This window comes from Bos mutus, chromosome 21 (genome assembly GCF_027580195.1).
Source record: "Bos mutus isolate GX-2022 chromosome 21, NWIPB_WYAK_1.1, whole genome shotgun sequence".
NCBI classification, from domain to species: domain Eukaryota; kingdom Metazoa; phylum Chordata; class Mammalia; order Artiodactyla; family Bovidae; genus Bos; species Bos mutus.
In genome coordinates, this window is record NC_091637.1 from 60,266,054 (window position 1) to 60,285,713 (window position 19,660).

The 19,660-nt window shown below is 45.0% G+C and overlaps 1 protein-coding gene across 1 annotated transcript in view; it reads left to right on the forward strand.

The window, feature by feature from the left end:
* Positions 1-19,660, forward strand: part of AK7 (adenylate kinase 7) — a 67,820-nt gene that overhangs the window by 32,923 nt on the left and 15,237 nt on the right. The window contains exons 6-12 of the mRNA XM_005903673.2: positions 3,786-3,866; positions 4,417-4,505; positions 6,504-6,594; positions 8,285-8,362; positions 9,853-10,002; positions 13,001-13,129; positions 14,328-14,460. Of these exons, the coding sequence (XP_005903735.1) occupies positions 3,786-3,866; positions 4,417-4,505; positions 6,504-6,594; positions 8,285-8,362; positions 9,853-10,002; positions 13,001-13,129; positions 14,328-14,460 (751 nt within the window). The remainder of the gene's footprint in view (positions 1-3,785; positions 3,867-4,416; positions 4,506-6,503; positions 6,595-8,284; positions 8,363-9,852; positions 10,003-13,000; positions 13,130-14,327; positions 14,461-19,660) is intronic.

Below are 19,660 nucleotides of genomic sequence, written 5' to 3' on the forward strand. Positions count from 1 at the left end.
ATGAGATAGAGTCTGGGAAAAGGGGAAAATGCAGTTTCCTCTTCCTCATTCCCACTTTGGGGCTTCCCAGGTAATTCAGTGGTAAAGAATCTGCCTGCCTATGCAGGGGACATGGTTTCTGTCCCTGGGTCGGGAAGATCCCCTGAAGAAGGAAATGGCAACCTACTCCAGTATTCTTGCCTGGGAAATCCCATGGACAGAGGAGCCTGATGGGCTACAGTCCGTGGGGATCACAAAAGAGTCAGACGTGACTTAGCAAACAAACAGCAACAACATGTGGGGTCTAGTTCACCAGCCGCGCCCCTCCCCCGCCCCCGCCCCCCGCGTTAGGAGCATAGAGTTTTAGCCACACAGGGAAAGCCCTGTGTACGTACATAATTATTCTAATTTCACAAATGCAGACTTTGTGGGAAAGAGGTGTCAAGTGGTAGGAAGCTGTGACTGAAACCTGGATCCATCAGACACCAAAGCCTGTGGGTTTTGTTATTTTTTTCCTGACTCCAAAACTCCACCATTCAATAGAGTTCATCTTGACACATGTATGTCACTGATTGTTGACATACCTCTAGCTGAGAATTCAACAAAGATAATAGCTTGTTAGCCTTCTCTTGCAGAAAATTTTTATCATTTTGAAATCCATATATTGTAAAATTTTTAATTTCTCTATATCAAATTATATGACAGGGATGCCTTGGTGATGAATAAACAATAACAAGCTAAAAATTGAAAGCTTGCTTACCGTGTACCAGGCACTATGCCAGATGTATTACTTACAGTACCTCATGTAATCCTCATATACCTCATAGGTAATCCTCACAACGTTGTGAATTAAGTGATACTATCATTAGCCTCATTTAACTTACGTACATTTGTATGGAACCCCCAAACCTCTAAGTTTTCATCCACTGCTATTTTCCCATAGTCACGAGACCGTCAGTAATGGTAGGTAATTATAGTTCTAAGACGACACCTAGTGGTCTCAGAGAATATTACACAAGGAACTCTGTTCCCAAAACTGTGCTTCTAGTAAATTTTTTTCTTTTTTACTTTGGCGATACAAACACTGTGAATATAAAACATTTGAAGAAAAAAAATATGATATTAGGAATCCTAATCCATTAACTTATGATCTTAGCCAAGTCATTCAACTTTTGGAGTTAAGTAGGTAATATAATGGAGAAGGCAACGGCACCCCACTCCAGCACTCTTGCCTGGAAAATCCCCATGGACAGAGGAGCCTGGTGGGCTGCAATCCATGGGGTCGCTAAGAGTCGGACACAACTGAGCGACTTCACTTTCACTTTTCAGGTTCATGCATTGGAGAAGGAAATGGCAACCCACTCCAGTGTTCTTGCCTGGAGAATCCCAGGGACGGGGGAGCCTGGTGGGCTGCCGTCTATGGGGTCGCACAGAGTCGAACACAACTGAAGCGACTTAGCAGCAGCAGCAGCAGGCAATATAAAAGGGTTTAGACTAGACAATCTAAATTTCTTCCAGCTCCAAATCCTATATTATATTAAACCTGTCCCAATGGAAAATCCATGATTTCTTGATCACTGGTTGAGAAGGCATGATCACACATGCAAAAATAATGGGAGTGAGTGTTAGTCTCTCAGTCATGCCCGACTCTTTGAGACCCCATGGACTGCAGCCCACCAGGGTCCTCTGTCCGTGGGATTTACCAGACAAGGATACTGGAGTGGGTTGCCATTTCTTCTCCAGGGGATCTTCCCAACCCAGAGATCGAACCCGGGTCTCCTGCACTGCAAGCAAATTCTTTACTGACTGAGCTACGAGGGAATGTGAATGACAATCTAAAATGGAGAAATAAGGGAATTCCCTGGCGGCCCAGTGTTTGGGACTCTGCATTTTCACTGCACGGGGCATGGGCTCAACCCCTGGTCAGGGAACTAAGATCCGGAGTGCCTGTGCAATGTAGCCATAAATAAATAAATAAAATGGAGAAATAGCATCATCTTAGTATCTTTTTTTATTATAAGAACATGACATATGTCCCATGCTCTAAATGACACAATCAAAATTTAGGGGTTTTTGTCCCTATTTTTCTTTTTAAATTTTTTCTTGATTAAAATATAGGTAATATACAGTGTTGTCCCAATCTCTGCTGTACAGCCAAGAGACTCAGGTATACACACACATGCATTCATTCTTTATTTTCTTTTCCATTATGGTTTATTACAAGATATGGAACAGAGTTCCCTGTGCTATACAGTAGGATCTGTTGTTTACCCATTCTAAATGTAATAGTTTACATCTACCAACACCAAACTCCCAGTACACCCCTCTTTCTTCTCCCTTTCTCCTTGTCAACCACAGTCTATTCTATATGTCTGTGAGCCTGTTTCTGTTCTATAGATAAGTTCATTTGGGTCATATTTTAGATTCCATGTGTAAGTGATATCATATGTATTTGTCTTTCTCTTTCTGACTTACTTCACCAAGTATGATTATCTCTAGCTGCAAATGGCATTATTTAGTTCTTTTTTAGGGCTGAGTAGTATTCGATGGTATATATGCACCACATCTTTATCCATTCCTCTATTAATTATCCCAAGCTTTGTTAGCCACTCTTTTCTGAACAATTAGGAAATAAGGTTGCTCTGGCCAACGTGTTCATCCTAATAACTCTTCTTTAACCTAGTGTTTTTCATCAAGTAGATAGACCCTTGGAAAGAATCTTGTAACTCACATCCGTTAAGATCCTACTGTGTACCAGGCACTGTGGGTAGGAGCTGGTCTCACAGCCATGAACAAAACAGACGTGGTCACTGTGTTCCTGGGGCTGGTTGTCCAGTATTTATCTACTGTCACCACATCAGCAGCCATCACACTCATAGTTACAAACTATACTATGAACACCAGACTATGGACCAATTTTGGAGAAGGAAATGGCAGCCCACTCCAGTATTCTTGCCTGGAGAATCCCAGGGACGGGGGAGTCTGGTGGGCTGCCGTCTGTGGGGTCGCACAGAGTCGGACACGACTGAAGCGACTTAGCACCAGCAGCAGCAGTGGGCCAATTTAGCATTTTGAGGCAAGTTCATAAGCTTTTTAAATCCTTTGCGGACTTTTGTTATCACGTTCTCTAGGACAGGCAGGAAAAGCTAGGGGACCTGGTCACCTTGCCCTTGCCTTGCTTATCCACTGGCCCAGTTGTACAGGAACATAGATCAATTACAATTCCCTGTTGGCTCAGCTGGTAAAGAATCCACCTGCAATGCAGGAGACCTGGGTTCAATCCCTGGGTTGGGAAGATCCGCTGGAGAAGGGAAAGGCTACCCACTCCAATATTCTGGCCTGGAGAAATCCATGGACGGTATAGTCCATGGACTTGGAAAGAGTCAGACAGGACTGAACGACTTTCACTTTTCACAAAGTTCACTCAAAGACCCCAGTTCTCTCATACTGGTGGTGGTGGTTGGGGGGTGTTCCCATCTCTACTTGGGTTCCATCTTCACTTGGGTTCCATCTTCATTTCACAATTCTCTCTTCAACTTAGCAACATCCAGCCGCCCCAAATCGAATCTCAGTGGTGGTAGGGTGGGGGGTGTCTGTACTGATAATTGTACTTCGGACACCAATGAGCGTGCTCTAATCAGCTGAAGGATTAACAAGAGGCCAGGCACACAAAATATGTTAGGAGTTTTTGAAAGAGGTGATGAGACTTACTAAACTGCTCATTTAAAAAAAAATCACTAAAATAATCTGATTCACTGCAATTTATAATACTACATTTAGCTTTTCTTTTGTATTTTATCTCATAGGTCAGAAAATTCGCCACTTATGTAGTTGCTGCTGGACTTCAGTATGGAATGGAAGGAGGCATCTTGCATGCTTTTTTTAAGGTATGACTTTTCTATAACTATGAGGATTTTTTTTAAGATGGCAAATTTCTAAATATTTATTTTTTTCTAATTTATTTATTTTTCATTAAAAAGAAAATCTTTCCCAGGGTTGGGCCATTCAATCCCATCAGTGTCCAGTGGAACTCCCTCTCCCTCTGCAGGTCCAGCACCTCAACGTGCGTGTTTCACAAATCCAAACTGTATCTATGGTCACTTCCAAAATCTGCAGCTCTTCCCGGGGCCCCATATCAGAAAAGTGGGCCACCTTGCACCCAGCTACACCAACCAAAGCCCAACTCCTCCCTCCTTCTCGTCCACCACGAGATCCTCAAGCCCCATGGAGATAGTCTCCCCAGAATTTCCCTTTCTTCAACCCAGCACTCCCAACTCCCCACCCACTGACTAGGCGAAACCCTCTCTGGACGAGATTACCTCATCAGTTACATAGATCTTTTTGGATGTCTCCAACTATGGCTGTCTTTGTGAGCTGTAATAGTCAGGCACATGGAACTGGGGAAAAATGCTTTTGATTTTCTTTATTTTATTTTAGCTAGCTTGGTTGGGTGAAGTCCCTGCATTACCAGTGTTTGGAGATGGTACAAATGTCATTCCAGCCATTCACGTTCTTGATCTAGCAGGGTAAGTGTTCTCCCAGCTGTGTGACTGCCCTAGAATTAACTGACCGACGCGTTTGTTTCTTACCAAGTGCTAAGATCCTCATGCGTATTATTGTATTTCTTCTTCACAGCAACCCTAAGTAAACGGTACTTTTATCAGCTCCACTTTGAAATAGTGTCTGTCTGATGAAATAGTGATGAAATACTATTGAAATAGTGTCTGATGAAATAGTGTCTGTTATCTAAGAGTTCCCCACTTCCGACAGCAAGTTCAAGTTCAAGTTCAAGTCCACCCTAGGAGCACAGTTGCACATCTTCCAGTGTTTTTCAGACTCACAGAGTATCCCCAGATCCCCATATCCTTCTTTGCACATGCTGACTTAAACACTAGGTAAGAGATGGGTTCAATTTATTTGCAATTCATCACACCTGCATTTCGAGTTCCAAGAGCTTCATTCTGTTATCCCCTTGGCTCACCCCACAGGAGGAACCAGTGCCTCTCTGAGAGTCTTTCTGGTTTCTTTTTCTTTCTCTCTCTCTCTTCTCTTTTTTAAATTTGGCCATGTGGCTAGTGGGAACTTAGTTCCCTGACCAGGGATAGAACCCATGCCCCCTGCAGTGAAAGTGTGGAGCCCTAACCACTAGACTGCTAGGGAATTCCCCCTCTCTGGTTTCTAGATCCCTCTCTTTCTCTCCATTAGTCAATTAGTCCCAATCCCAGGCAGTATTTACTGGGAAACAATGAGACTTAAACTTCAGGACCCTTCCCCTGCGTGGGTCCCTTCCACAGCCCTAAACTTAATCTTCATTACTATTCTCAAAGAAGGATTCCCTAAGCTTCAGACTCCACTCAAAACCTCAATCTGCTCCAGGCCACATTAACACTGAACACGGTGAGGCTGAGACAGACTCTTCTTTTCTGCAGAAACTTTACATTACCACGTTATCAAGTTTTAAAGATATGAAAGCATCTTACATTATTAAATTAATTAAATTATTCCCATTACACAAGGACTCAGGGGCCCTTTTGGTAGAATTTTTTTCCCTGCTAATTTCTTGAAGATTGTCAAATATTTAACAAAGGAAGAAGCTAAAAGAGGCAATGTTCTGTGAAATTAATATAAAACAAATATGAAATAGAGATTTAGACAGGTGCATTTGTTTTATTTCCATTTGACTAGAAAGGGAACCACGATAGAGGTAGAATCCACAGTCCCGTGACAATCTTCTCTTCACTGTTGTTTCTTGGGAATTGTTTTTCATCTGTGCAAATCCCTGCTCTGCCTCAGTAGTTGTGTGAGTTTGGGGAAGTTGCTTAACTTCTCTGGGTCTGATTTTCTCATTTGTGAGATGGGGATGATAATAGCCTTACTTGAGTGTTGTGAGAATTCAGTGGGGTAAAACCTGGGGTAGCCCACAGCACAGGGTTGATGGCATTAAGCCCTCAGAAATGTTGGCCGTCATTCATTATTAATCCAAGGTGGGAAGTCTAAGCCACTCCATGCTATGTGACTTAAGGAGTCATAGCTTCTGTGAATTCATGTCTTACTTTGTGAAAGACCTTCCCCAAAGCACTGTCATGAGACTTCATTGAGGTAGTGGGTGAACGGACTTCATCGACACAAGTCCTGACAGGGCTCAGCTACTCTTGTAAGCAGATGGATCTGGTTTCCAATCCTGGCCCTTCTACCTTCCCAGTAACTCTTCAGCCCAAGAAATGTCACTTAACTCTTTACCAGCCTCCTCCTCTGTAGCCTGGGGACCATCATTCCAACCTTGACCTTGTAGGAAAATGAAAGTGAGATAATCCACTAAATCGTCAAAGCCCTGGCCCGTGGGGGTAGCAATCATCGAATCCTATTCACATAAACAAACATCTCCTGTATTTACTCCCTCTGGGGATGATGCTCCCTGGGGGTCTGCAGAGTGATGGGGGTAGCAATCAGCGAATCCTATTCACATAAACAAACATCTCCTGTGTTTGCTCCCTCTGGGGATGATGCTCCTTGTGGGTCTGCAGAGTGATACAGAACATCATAGACCACGTGCCGAAGCTCCGCTACCTGGTGGCTGTGGACGAGTCAGTTCACACCCTGGAAGACTTTGTCAAGGTATAGCCGTGTCATCCCAGGCTGGGTGGCATCTCTTAAATCATTTTACCCCAGCCCCTCAAGGTGGAATCAGAGGTGCTAACAAGATTGGGTGTGGGGTGGGGGTGGGGCCTAAAATAGAATATCCTTAAACCCAAGCTTGGGCTTCCCTGGTGGCTCAGTGGTAAAGAGTCCACCTGCCAATGCCGGAGACTTGGGTTCGATCCCTGCATCAGTAAGAGCCCCTGGAGAAGGAAATGGCAACCCATTCTAGTGTTCTTGCCTGGGAAATCCCATGGACAGAGGAGCCTGGCAGGCTACAGTCCACGGGTCTGTACAACAACAAAACCGAAGCTTACTATTTGCATCTGCAGTATATGTATGCTTGGAGGAGGAAATGGCAACCCACTCCAGTATTCTTGCCTGGAGAATCCCAGGGACAGGGGAGCCTGGTGGGCTGTCGTCTGTGGGGTCGCAGAGTCGGACACGACTGAAGCGACTTAGCAGCAGTAGCAGCAGCATACATATGCTGGGAAATTACAACCATGATAGTCTCTCCCCAGTATATGCACGGAAAGGAGCAGAAAAGGCCACTGTAGGGTTCAGACACAAATCACACACCGGACTACTAGAATCTGTGACCTGTGCCCCAGAGTACTGATAATGGTCAAGTTCTCCAAACCTACTGGCAGCTTCCAGGAGCTCTGATCTTTGAAGATCTCCTCTCCTCTCCAGGCTGCTCTGGCTAAAGGTCACCTTGTGGCCCAGCTGGCTCAGCCAGTGCAGCCTTCCTTTGCCCCTCCCCAGGGCACCCCCTGCTCATCTCTTATGGGAGGAGGGTCCCACACAGAGCAGCATGTGGGATCTTAGTTCCCTGACCAGAGACGGAAGCTGGGCCCCCTGCAGTCAGAGTGCGGAATCCTAAGCACTGAGCTGCCAGGGAACTGCCCCCTACTCACCTCTACGGTTCAGCTCAGGGGCTTCCGTACTGGTCCACGGGCTAGGACTCGAGCTCGCGCTGCAGGAGGTGCCGGTCGATCCCTGATGGTGGAAGTACTTCCTGCCGAGTGCGTGTGTGCTCAGTCGCTTAGTCGTGACCAGCTCTGTGCCACACTATGGACTATAGCCCTCCAGGCTCCTCTGTCCACAGGGTTCTCCAGGAAAGAATACTTTCCTGGAGTGGGTTGCTATTTCCTACTGCAGGGGATCTTCCCGACCCAGGAATCAAACCCATGTCTCCTGTGTCACCTGCATTGGCAGGTGGATTCTTTACCACTGAGCCATCTGGGAAGCCCGCCACATGCTGAAAGGTGTGGCCAAAACAAGTAAATAAAGATTCACCTCAGACCTCTTCCTCTGCACCCTCGCTACCTCCACCCCACCTCCCCTGCAGCCCCAGCACCTTGTTTCCATATTCCTAACATCAGACATTACACACCAGCATCTGAGTACCCGTCTGTCTCTCCCTTTTCAGATTGGGAGCTCCCTGAGGGCAGGGATCGGGCTTTATTCATCTCTGTGTCCAGTTCCTGTTGTGCCGTGAGGATCCTTTGCTCTGTGTGGAACTAATAAACCAGTTCATGTCCTCAGGGCTCTCCCCTGTTGCTTTGCAGATTTTTTTTGTATTCAGTTATGTTTGCATTTGTTTGAGAAATTTTACATCAAAATCTTACAGGTCAACCAAAATAATATTTCTATTTTTCTCTAACAGTGCATCAGTAAAAGTACTGGCCCTGGGAAAATCCAGAAAGTACCCAAGGAAAATGCTTTCCTAACCAAGGACTTAACAGTTAGTATATGAGAGATTTTTTTGTGTTTTTCCTACTCTTTTCCTGAAGGTATTGCTTCTTGAGAGATCTGGAGTCAGAGGATCTGGCTTTGCGGGTTCATTTCAGCTCCTCCTTTACAGTGGAAATTCTAACCTGTAGCAACTTCTTCTCTTCTGTGAGCCTGTTTTTTTTTTTTTTTTTTCTTTGTTTTCTTTGTTTGTTTGTTTTCCCTCTGAAAATCCTTCAGAGATCATGATCAGAAAATATATTTGAAAGCTGTCTAATGTATAAAATGCTATACAAACACTGCATGCTGTTCTCTTTGGCTCCTCTCTAAAGTTCAAAGAGGAGGCTGAATTTCTGATCTCATCACTGCAACAAGAAGAGGACAGTTTTAACCATGCAGTGCATTCTTCCAGCTTGTTTTAGGATATAATCTTCCTTTACGAAATAAATTCTAGCGAAAGAGTTGACTGGGCATGATTCCGAAAGGACTGATATCGTTGCTTGCTTCTGAGAAGCAGAACTGGGTGGATGGTGACTGGGGCCAAAGGGGGCACTTTTCCCCTCTACTATTTTTTTTTAAGTGTGAAGTATAGTTAATTTCCATTGTGATGTTCGTTTCAGGTGTACAGAAAAGTGATTCAGTTATATATACATATATCTATTTTTTTTCAAATTCTTTCCCCCTTAGGTTATTACAAAATACTGAGTCGAGTTCTCTGTATGACACACTAGGTCCTTGTTGGTTATCTACGTGTATATAGTAGTGTGTATGTTTGCCCTGTACTTTTTGTTCTTTTGGATTTTGAACCATGAGATTGCAATGCTCAAAAAACTGGTAGAATTTTAAAAAACCTTTTTTTTTTTAAAGGAAGAAATCTTCCACTTGCACTTCTAGTATCTCTCTACCATTTATTTATTTATTTTTTTTTGCCACACTGCATGGCCCAATCCATGCCTCCTGCAGTGGAACCACAGAGCCTTAACCACTGGACCACCAAGGGAGTCCCTCTCCCTACTCTTTGTTTGTGTAACTGTGTAAGGCAGGACACCGCCCATCACAAGAGAGCAAGTGTGGGGAGACTTTGGGGTCACAGAGTCTCACAGCAGGTGCTCTGTCAAAACTTGTCATTCAGTCGCTAAGTCGTGTCCAACTCTCTGCGACCCCGTGGACTGCAGCACGCCAGGCTTCCCTGTTCTTCACTATCTTCCAGAGTTTGCTCAAACTCATGTCCACTGAGTCAGTGATGCTGTCTAACCATCTCAGCCTCTGCCATCCCCTTCTTCTCCTGCCTTCAATCTTTCCCAGCATCAGGGTCTTTTCCAATGAGTTGGCTCTTCCCATCAGGTGGCCAAAGTATCAAACTTAGAGCTGTCTTCACTGACATTCATGTTTAGCAAATGCGTCCGTATTTTTCTTCAATAACTTCGGTGATTTAGGTTTGTTATAACTGTCGGGGGAGGGGGCTGGCAGGAGACAAGTCTTTGACGTCCTTTTCTCTCTTAGCAAGAGAATATTGACCACTTACTGGTCAATTTGAGGATGGAAGCACTCTTTGTGAAGGAGAATTTTAACATTCGATGGTTCGCTCAAGCAGGATTTGTGGAAAATATCAACAGCATCCTCAAAGAGTACAAGCAAAGCAGAAGATTATTGGTAACTATAACCACTTCCTATTTAAGCTTCTGATTTAAGCAAAGTACATGAGGCTTTGGTGTAATTACACCAACGGCAGTACTTTTCTTTCACATGTCTGAATTTCTAAATTCAAGGTCTTTATCAGGTCTCACCCGTTGTTCAGGTCTAACAATCCGCATCTATATTCTGTTGGAAACTTGCCAATCGAATATTAAAAATTTTTGAGTTGACACTGATGACCGTTGTGCTTGACACCAACTGAACATGATAGTGAGCCCCAGACTGAGTGTCACAGAGCCGTCTCTATAAGGGAAGATGTCAGGTCCCTCAATGGTCCATGTTTCACCTGGGTATCCATCTGGGTAGGTAGGAGGTAGGGAAGGCTGATGATTACTTTGATCTTTTCTGATTGGCCAGGGGATTTGCTGGTCATTTTAATTTTTTTTTTTTTAAGATTTTTGTTGTTGATGTGGATCATTTTTAAAGTCTTTATTGAATTTGTTACAATATTGCTTCTGTTTTATGTTTTGGTTTTTTGGCCGCAAGGCATGTGGGAACTTAGGTCCCCAGCCAAGGATCGAATCTGCGCCTCCTGCATTGGCAGGCAAAATCTTAACCACTGAATCAGCAGAGAAGGCCCTTCTGATCGTTTTAGCAATCACAACTTTCCGTAGATATTCTTATCTCCATATTCCAGATGAGGAAACCAAAGCTCAGAGAGATGGAGCAATTTCTTCAAGGTCACACAGCTAGTCAGGGATTCAGACTAGCTAAGATGCCAACTTAGCTTGAACGGCCGAACTGTGGAGCCTCCACAGCTCCATCTCTGAAGTCAAGTAAAGGCAGCACTTGCCCAGATCTTTGGATTTCTCACAGGGAGGCTTTCCCAAGATGAGAGTGAATATGACAGGAGAAAGCATTTAGAAAACTACAGTCCACGAGGAACAGGTGCCCTCAGGTTGCCATTGTGCATGGAAATACTGAACAAAAGCCAGCAGAGTTGCATTTGTAGCCTAAAAATCATACTCTCTGGAAAATGATGCCTTGTTGAGAATCAGTAAAAGATGTACCAATTTGCAAAAGAAACGATGATGCTTTTAAGCATCTGAGACACCCACGATGGCTGTCCTTGGAGACTGTCCTGAAGCACAGAGCAACTCAAGAGGTTAGACTAGTGTTGTCATCTGTGGGTCAACTTAGAACAACACCAAGTCAGAGTGGAGGTAGGACAAGACACCTTAAAGAGACCATGTGGTTTCTGATGAGCAAAACTGGACAGAATATGATAGAAGGAGTAAGCATACCTAAAGATTAAAGTGAGTCTGTCCATCCCTGGGGCGTTGGTGAGCATGGCAGCATAGAACAGCAAACACGACCGAGGGCAGTGTAGACAGTGCCATGCCGGTGGCATTGAGCCAATGGCCCCCACAATCCCATTCCTTTAACAAAGCAAAGTCGGCCCTGTGCAGAGCCAGGTGCATTCAGCCACCTTGATCTATTGCCACTTAACAGTCCATTCATCCAACTCTCCTCACTCTGATCAAAGCTCATCAAACTATTTTCTATACGTGTCTGCCTTGAGGGGTAATATACCAAACACGTGCCCTTGGAGAGTCCTGAGCCCAGTGGCAACCCTACTTGTCATTATAAACGAGTAAACTACCAGCTCCTGCTTTGTACCCTGATAAGGTGGCTTCTCTGATGGCTCAGCGGGTAAAGAATCCACCTTCAGTGCAGGAGACGCAGGAGACATGGGTTTGATCCCTGGGTTGGGAAGATCCCCTGGAGGAGGAAATGGTGATCCACTCCAGTAGTCTTGCCTAAAAAATCCCATGGACAGAGGAGCCTGGCAGGCTACAGTCCATAGAGTCACAAAGAGTCAGATGCAACTTAGCACGCAGCACACAAGGTGAGCATCCCTACGCCAGGAGACAGATCCGCTCTTGGTGTGTGGGTGACACAGGCAGGTGAACCTGCCCAGTTGACCACCGGCCCTCACGTCTTGGTGAAGGCACCATGTGCCCCTCGGAGCCCAGCTCTGTGCATCAAGACTCAGTTCCAGTGTTGCTCTGCTGACTCCTACCCTCTCCATGCCCACCACCTTGGTCATCGCCATCACCCTGAGAGCCTGCCCCTGAGCAGACGAGATCATTCATGTCCACCACACCTTACCCAGCACCCCTGCAGGGCCTCTGCTCACTCCCTTCACAGCCTGACAAATAGTAATAACAATAGTAGTAGTACTAATAATGATAGCAGTAATCATGATAATCAACTCCATGTATGAAATTTTGTAAGCTTTAAGCACATGGACACTCTGCCCATGGAAATTTCTTTTCTTTGGCATGATTTTTTTTTTAATTTAAAATTTTGAAAATTTGCCTTGCAAAATACCAAGCTTCAGTTTCACAACCATTTGAACCATTTCAAAAGAAATGACTTATTTGTCACCGATATTTTTATTTCTGTTAGAAATAAACATTTGCTCACCAGTTATGAATGTAGTGAGCTTCTTTAGCATCCAAGCAAGTTTTTCAGCAGAGGAAATTTTTTTTTAATGGGTGTATTTTTAAAAAAACTAGAATAAATTAACTGGTTTAAAAAGGAAAAGATAATTCAAGACCAAGTTTAATCCAGAAACAATGTTCAAGAGGCAATAAATTAAGCACTTTCTAAGAGTAGACTAGAAACTTCTCTGTCTTTGCTGTCTTTACAGGGGTAACACTGCAAAGGTGAAATTGTAGTGTGTAATGCTCAACTACTTTGCTTTTTTTGTTTTTAAGTACTTTTAGGGTGCTCCTGAGCACAGTTTGCTGTGTCTTGTCCCCCATGCGCAGATCAGGACACATAGTAGATGCTCATTAAACACCAAGAGAAAGTGACTCTGGGCTCTTGATGAAGCAGTGAACCGGCCTGCGGAATCCTGAGACTTCAAAGGGCTGATCCTTGAAATAAAGATCTCGCTTAGCTGCAGATCATTCAGAGGCCCTGTGTCATCCCTTTTCTCCTCTTTTAGCCGATCAAGATTTGCATTCTCGGTCCTCCTGCTGTGGGAAAATCCAGCGTCGCTGAAGTTTTAGCCAAATACTATAAACTGCACCACATTAAATTGAAAGATGTCATCTCTGAAGCCATAGCGAAACTGGTAACAATTTTAGCAACTTTATTGGGGATTTCAATAATTTAAAAATGCCTTTTCTTAGTCTTATAATTAAGAAGTCACTGATCTTCTGTGGCATCCTTCAAAGAGATTTGTTATTTTAACTGGAGTTTGTTGTCAGCCCCTATTATGAAAACACAGAATTCGAAGGGTTTTCCTTCGTAAGGTGGAAGCATCTTTCATGGGTGGACTTTAAACTTTTGTCTGTCTCTAGTTGTTGCTCAAAATATATCTTGTATTCTCTCTGTTGACTGGCGGTTTTGTTATTCTTTTTAAAACTGTATAGTTGTACAATTTAAAAATTGTATAGTATAGTTGATTTATAATATTGTATAACTTACACATGTACAAAGTGATTTACAATTTTTAAAGATTATATTCCATTTACAGTTATTATAAAGCATTGGCTATACTCCCAGTGTTGTACAGTATACCCTTGTATCTTCTTTTAGAAATAATAGTTTGTGCCTCTTACCTTTCTGCCCTTACATAGCCCCTCCGCTCTTCCCTCTCCACATTGGTAACCACTAGTTTGTCCTCTGTATCTCTGAGTCTGTTTCTTTTTTGTTATATTCATTAGTTTGCTGTATTTTTTAGATTCCACATATAAGTGATATCATACAGTATTTGTTCTTCTCTGTCTGACTTATTTCACTTAGCATAATGCCCTCCAAGTCCACCCATTTATTGCAAGAGGCAAATTTTCATTATTTTTCATGGCTGGGTAGTATTCCATCATGTGATATAAATACATATCTGTTGATAGACCTTAGGTTGCTTCCCTGTCTTGGCAATCATAAATAATGCTGCTGTGATTGAGGTGCATGCATCTTTTCAAATTAATGTTTTTATGGTTTTTGGATATATGTTCTTGTTTAGTCACTAAGTCATGTCTGACTCAACGATGCTTACTAGGTGGTGTCCGTGGGTAGAGAGAGTGTTGATTCTTAAGTGGTTCTGGCATTAGCACAGAAATAGATTACTCATCTAAAAGAGAGTAAGAAACCCACAAGATGCTCATCCGTCTCCATAGATACAAGCATCTTGACCACTTTTGCATGCCTGTCCTTGAGTACCTCCCCTGTTTGGGTACCAGCCTTTTCCAGGATCATTTGCCATAAGGTTTAAGAGTAGCCAATCAATGCAGGACATCACACTATTTGAATATCTTTGTGATATATAGGAGGCAATCATTACACCTAAGGATGTAACAGAAGGAGGAGAAGAAGAAGGTGAAGAGGAGGAAGAGGAGGATAATGTGGAGGATGCTCAGGAGCTCTTGGAAGGCATCAAGGAAAGCATGGACCAGAACGCAGGTAACCATTCTGTGATATTCTTGTAACAGTCATATTCTTGTGACAGTGATAGTCTTGTGACAGTGGGTTTTGCCCTTGTTATAAAAACAACCTTGTGTTGTTGTTCAGTTGCTAAGTTGTGTCTGACTCTTCAGCCTCGTGGACTGTAGCACTTTCAGCTCCTCTGTCCTCTACTATCTGCTGGAGTTTTTTCACATTCATGTCCATTGAGTTGGTGATGCTATCACATCTCATCCTCTGTTGCCCGCTTCTCCTGCCTTCAATCTTTTCCAGCATCAGGATTTTCCAGTGAATCAACTCTTTGCATCAGGTGGCCAAAGTATTGGAGCTTCGGCTTCAGCATCAGTCCCTCCAATGAATATTCAGAGTTGATTTAAGATAAAAAAAACTTGATGGGAAAGAACTACCTAAGTTTCAAAAAATTGTGTGTAGTCATCAGTCAGTTCAGTTCAGTTCAGTCGCTCAGTCATGTCCGACTCTTTGCGACCCCATGAATCGCAGCACGCCAGGCCTCCCTGTCCATCACCAACTCCCAGAGTTCACCCAGACCCACGTCCATCGAGTCAGTGATGCCATCCAGCCATCTCATCCTCTGTCGTCCCCTTCTCCTCCTGCCCCCAATCCCTCCCAGCATCAGAGTCTTTTCCAATGAGTCAACTCTTCCCATGAGGTGGCCAAAGTAGTCATAAGTATTTGTAAAGCATTAAAAACTGTAATTAAACAGCAAAGGACATATCAGGAAAAAATATTTACCACCAAATATGACGAAAAGTTAATAGTTAATAAAATAATAAGAAAATCATTAAGTCCTGAATAGGAAAACATGGATGAAAAACTTGGGCCAATGATTCACTCATTCAGGAAGAAATACAAATAAACAGAAAAATTATCTCACTCACATGATAATTTTAACCAGTTTGTTGAACACATGCATTGCAGTTAAGTGTCCCTTTAAACGTAAACTCTGTACTCATTCTTCCCTTGCCCTGGAATGGAATTTCAGGCTGGTCCCACTGCAGCTTTTAGATAATAAGTAAATGGCGTCTCTGTTTGTTCATACTTTAAGAAGGTCATTCCAGCCAAATAATCATAAATGAGGTTTTGAAATGAGATGTCTTTAAGGAAGCTTGCCACCCAGGCAGGAAAGCATCAGCAGCAGTTAGAAAAATAGAAACCATTTCATCTTTACATAATTGAGATCCTCCATCAAACGGGTAATACTAGCATTGGCTGTGAAAGTGAAAGTCTCTCAGTCATGTCTGACTCTGCGACGCCATGGACTGAACTCTACAGGCTAGAGTACTGGAGTGGGTAGCCTTTCCCTTCTCCAGGGGATCTTCCCAACCCAGGGATCGAATCAGGGTCTCCTGCATTGCAGGCAGATTCCTTACAGCTGAGTCACCAAGGAAGCCCAAGAATACTGGAGTGGGTAAGTCAGTCAGTCAGTAAGTGAAGTCGCTCAGTCGTGTCCGACTCTTTGCAACCCCGTGGACTGTAGCCTACCAGCTTCTCCGTCCATGGGATTCTCCAGGCAAGAATACTGGAATGGGTTACCATTTCCTTCTCCAGGGGATCTTCCCGACCCAGGGATCGAACCCAGGTCTCCTGCATTGGAGGCAGACGCTTTAACCTCTATCCTTTCTCCAGGGGATCTTCCAGACCCAGGAATTGAACCAGGGTCTCCTGCATTGCAGGCGGATTCTATACCAGCTGGTACAGAAGCGTTGGCTCCCGGCCAGTCCAAAGTGTCACAAGTGTGAACTCTCATCCAGTGGAGAGTTCCTCCCCTCCCATCCTATCAAGCGCCTTTGGTTTCTTTCCTCTTACTGACTCCTTCCACCTTGCTGGTGGCAGTTTCTGATCCCCCAAGGTTGGGCTGGAGCAAGTGGGGATTAGGGAACGAGGTGGTGGTTGTTTAGTCAGTAAGTCATGTCCAACTCTTGCAACCCCATGGACTGCAGCCAGCCGGCTTCTCGGTCCATGGGATTTTCCAGGCAAGAATACTGGAGTGGGTTGCCATTTCCTTCTCCAGGGGATCTTCCTGACCCAGGGATCGAACCTGCGTCTCCTGTGTTGCAGGAAGGAGGACAAAGGTGCAAAAGGGCTCTCCCCTTGAGGACCGCCCACCGCCTTCCCCTGGGGCACAGCTCTGGGCTGCCGTCTGTCTCTGGTCTTCTGACACTCCCCGTACTGTCCCTCCAGATGCTCTTCTTACTAGCTATTTATCTTCGGGACTCCTCACCCTCCTCCCAACTCTGTTTTAACCCTCCACCTCCTCCTGGCCTGCCCCCAGGCCACTCCAGTCCAGTCTATAGGGCGGAGAATATGCTTTTTTCTGCATACACTGAGGGTTCACTTAAACCAGCTAGCTTTCTGAGTCTGGGTTTTTGCTTTGATGTAGGCCAGGTGGGGCCACACCTAGGTGGCTCAGAGGTTAAAGCGTCTGCCTGCAATGTGGGAGACCTGGGTTTGATCCCTGGGTCGGGAAGATCCCCTGGAGAAGGAAATGGCAACCCACTCCAGTATTCTTGCCTGGAAAATCCCATGGACGGAGAAGCCTGGTGGGCTACAGTCCACCGGGTCGCAAAGAGTCGGACACGACTGAGCGACTTCACTTTCACTTTCAGGCCAGATGGGGAGGAAATGAAAGTCAGAATCCCAGAGAGATTTCCCAGAGGTAAAGGAAATAACCCTAAACACTCATTGGAAAGACTGGTGCTGAAGCTCCAGCACTTTGGCCACCTGATGCAAAGAGCCAACCTCTTGGAAAAGACCCTGATGCTGGGAAAGATTCAGGGCAGGAGGAGAAGGGGACGACAGAGGATGAGATGGTTGGATGGCATCACCGACTCGATGGACACGGGTTTAAGCAAACTCTGGGAGACAGTGAAGGACTGGTGTGCCACCGTTCACGGGGTCCCAAAGAGTTGGAGACAACTTAGCAACTGAACAACACTGAGCATTCACTTATACCAGCTGGTTATCTGAGTCTGAATTTTTGCTCTGGCTGGGCTGGGTGTGGAGGAAATGGAATTTAAAATCCCAGAGGTGAAGGGCAGAAAACACAGGTCAACACTTTAAGATATGACACTGCCCTTGCCTCGCCTGTTTCCTTTGTAGCCCAGTTGGTTAAGAATCCTCCTGCAATGCATGAGACCCTGGTTCGATTCCTGGGTCGGGAAGATCGCCTGAAGAAAGGATAGGCTACCCACTCCAGTATTCTTGGACTTCCCTTGTGGCTCAGCTGGTATAGAATCCGCCTGCAAGTGGGACACCTGGGTTCGATCTCTGGGTTGGGAAGATTCCCTGGAGAAGGGAATGGCCACCCACGCCAGTATTCTGGCCTGGAGAATTCCATGGACTGAATAGTCCATGGGGTCGCAAAGAGTCGGACACAAATGAGCGACTTTCACTTTCACCTTCTTTGCCTCGCCTGTGACAGTGGGGAATCCCTATCTTGGTTTCAGAGTCTTGCAGTGTCCCGGCTCTTACCATTCAGGGGAGAGGAAGAAAGCAAAACAAGACATTCCATTGTGAGGACACCTGTGGAGGAAGTCTGGCAAGGCCACTTGGAAGGGTGGGGCCTGGGGTTTGTAGGAATCCACAGGTGACCGTGGTCATGTGTACATACGCTGTAAGCCTGGGGTCTAAGGCCAGAACCAGACAGACACGGGACAATGTTTATTGACAGGATCATATAGTTGGTCTTTGCAAAGACCCGAAAGTCTTATCCAATAACTTTGTGTAAACAGGGTGACATGAAGTACTGACTGGACTCTTTTCATGTCCCGGTGGGGGTGACCACACAGAACAAGAATTATGGTTGAGAGCAGTCATTGCGTCACCAAAGTTCAAGAAGGGCCTGTCCTTGGCAGGAGATTCTGTTCTTCCCACTGATGCTGTTGTTGCCATTCAGTCGCTAAGTCACGTCTGACTCTTTGCAACCCTATGGACTGCAGCACACCAGGCTCCTCTGTCCTCTGCTATCTCCCAGCGTTTGCTCACATTTATCACTCACTGAGTCAGTGATGCTATCAAACCGTCTCATCCTCTGCCACCCCCTTCTCCTTTTGCCTTCAATCTATCCCAGCATGCAGGAGAGGCCAACTGGATTAGTAGCCAGGGTCTCCAGTTGGTGCTAGTGGTAAAGAACCCGCCTGCCAGTGCCAGAGACATAAGAGACATGGGTTCGATCCTTGGGTCGGGAAGATCCCCTGGAGAAGGGAGTGGCAACCTACTCCAGTATTCTTGCCTGGAGAATCTCATGGACAGTGGAGCCTGATGGGCTCCAGTGCAAAGGGTTGCAAAGAGTCGGACTGAAGCGACTTAGCATGCACAGGGAGGGAGGCAACCCTCCCCGCTGTCACAGGCCCACCCTCCCCGCTGTCACAGCCCACCCACCCGCTCACTTCTGACAAGATGGCAATAGTCCAGTCAGTCCCCCGTAACCCCAGGAAAGTGCTTTTTTCTTCAAGCTTGTTCAAAACTCCTTCCTATTCACATTTACCTGAAACTAGAACACAGACCCAGGTTACGTTTAAACAAAAGAAGACCTGTGAACCCATGGTGCAAACCTCTGGAAATTTCATAGCATGAAGAGGCAGAAGTCCTCACCTGACCCAGTGTGTCATCATTTGAGTCTAAGAACTCCAGCAAGACAGAACTCACAGTCCTGCAGGGAGGCACCTCCGAATTCTTATCAATTCGTGATTCCACTCCCGTTGATCCCTGACTATGCAGCCAAAATAAGGACTTGTTTAAACCACAGAATTCACTAACTAGTTCTAGATCCTTTTTGCATTGTGGATTTGTTGAATCTGGTTGGTGGGATTCCAGGTGATCGGCAGACTGGCCTTTTAACTTTTCTGTGGGTTTGAAATTAAAAAGTTGGGGACAGGGTGAGAAAAATATGTAAATGTATCAACTTTGTAGTGTCTCTACTGTGCATGCATGCTAAGACACTTCAGTCGTGTCCAAATCTTTGTGACCCACTAGGCTCCTCTGTCCATAGCTTCCTCCAGGCAAGAATACTTTAGTGGGTGGCCATGCCCTCCTCCAGGGGATCTTCCCGACCCAGGAATTGAACCCTGTTATGCATGGATTATTTTAAAGACCTTGTTGAACCTTTTTTTTCTTTTTCCTGTATTTTGGCTGCACTGCGTGGCATGCAGGATTTTAGTTCCCCAACTAGGGAACTACC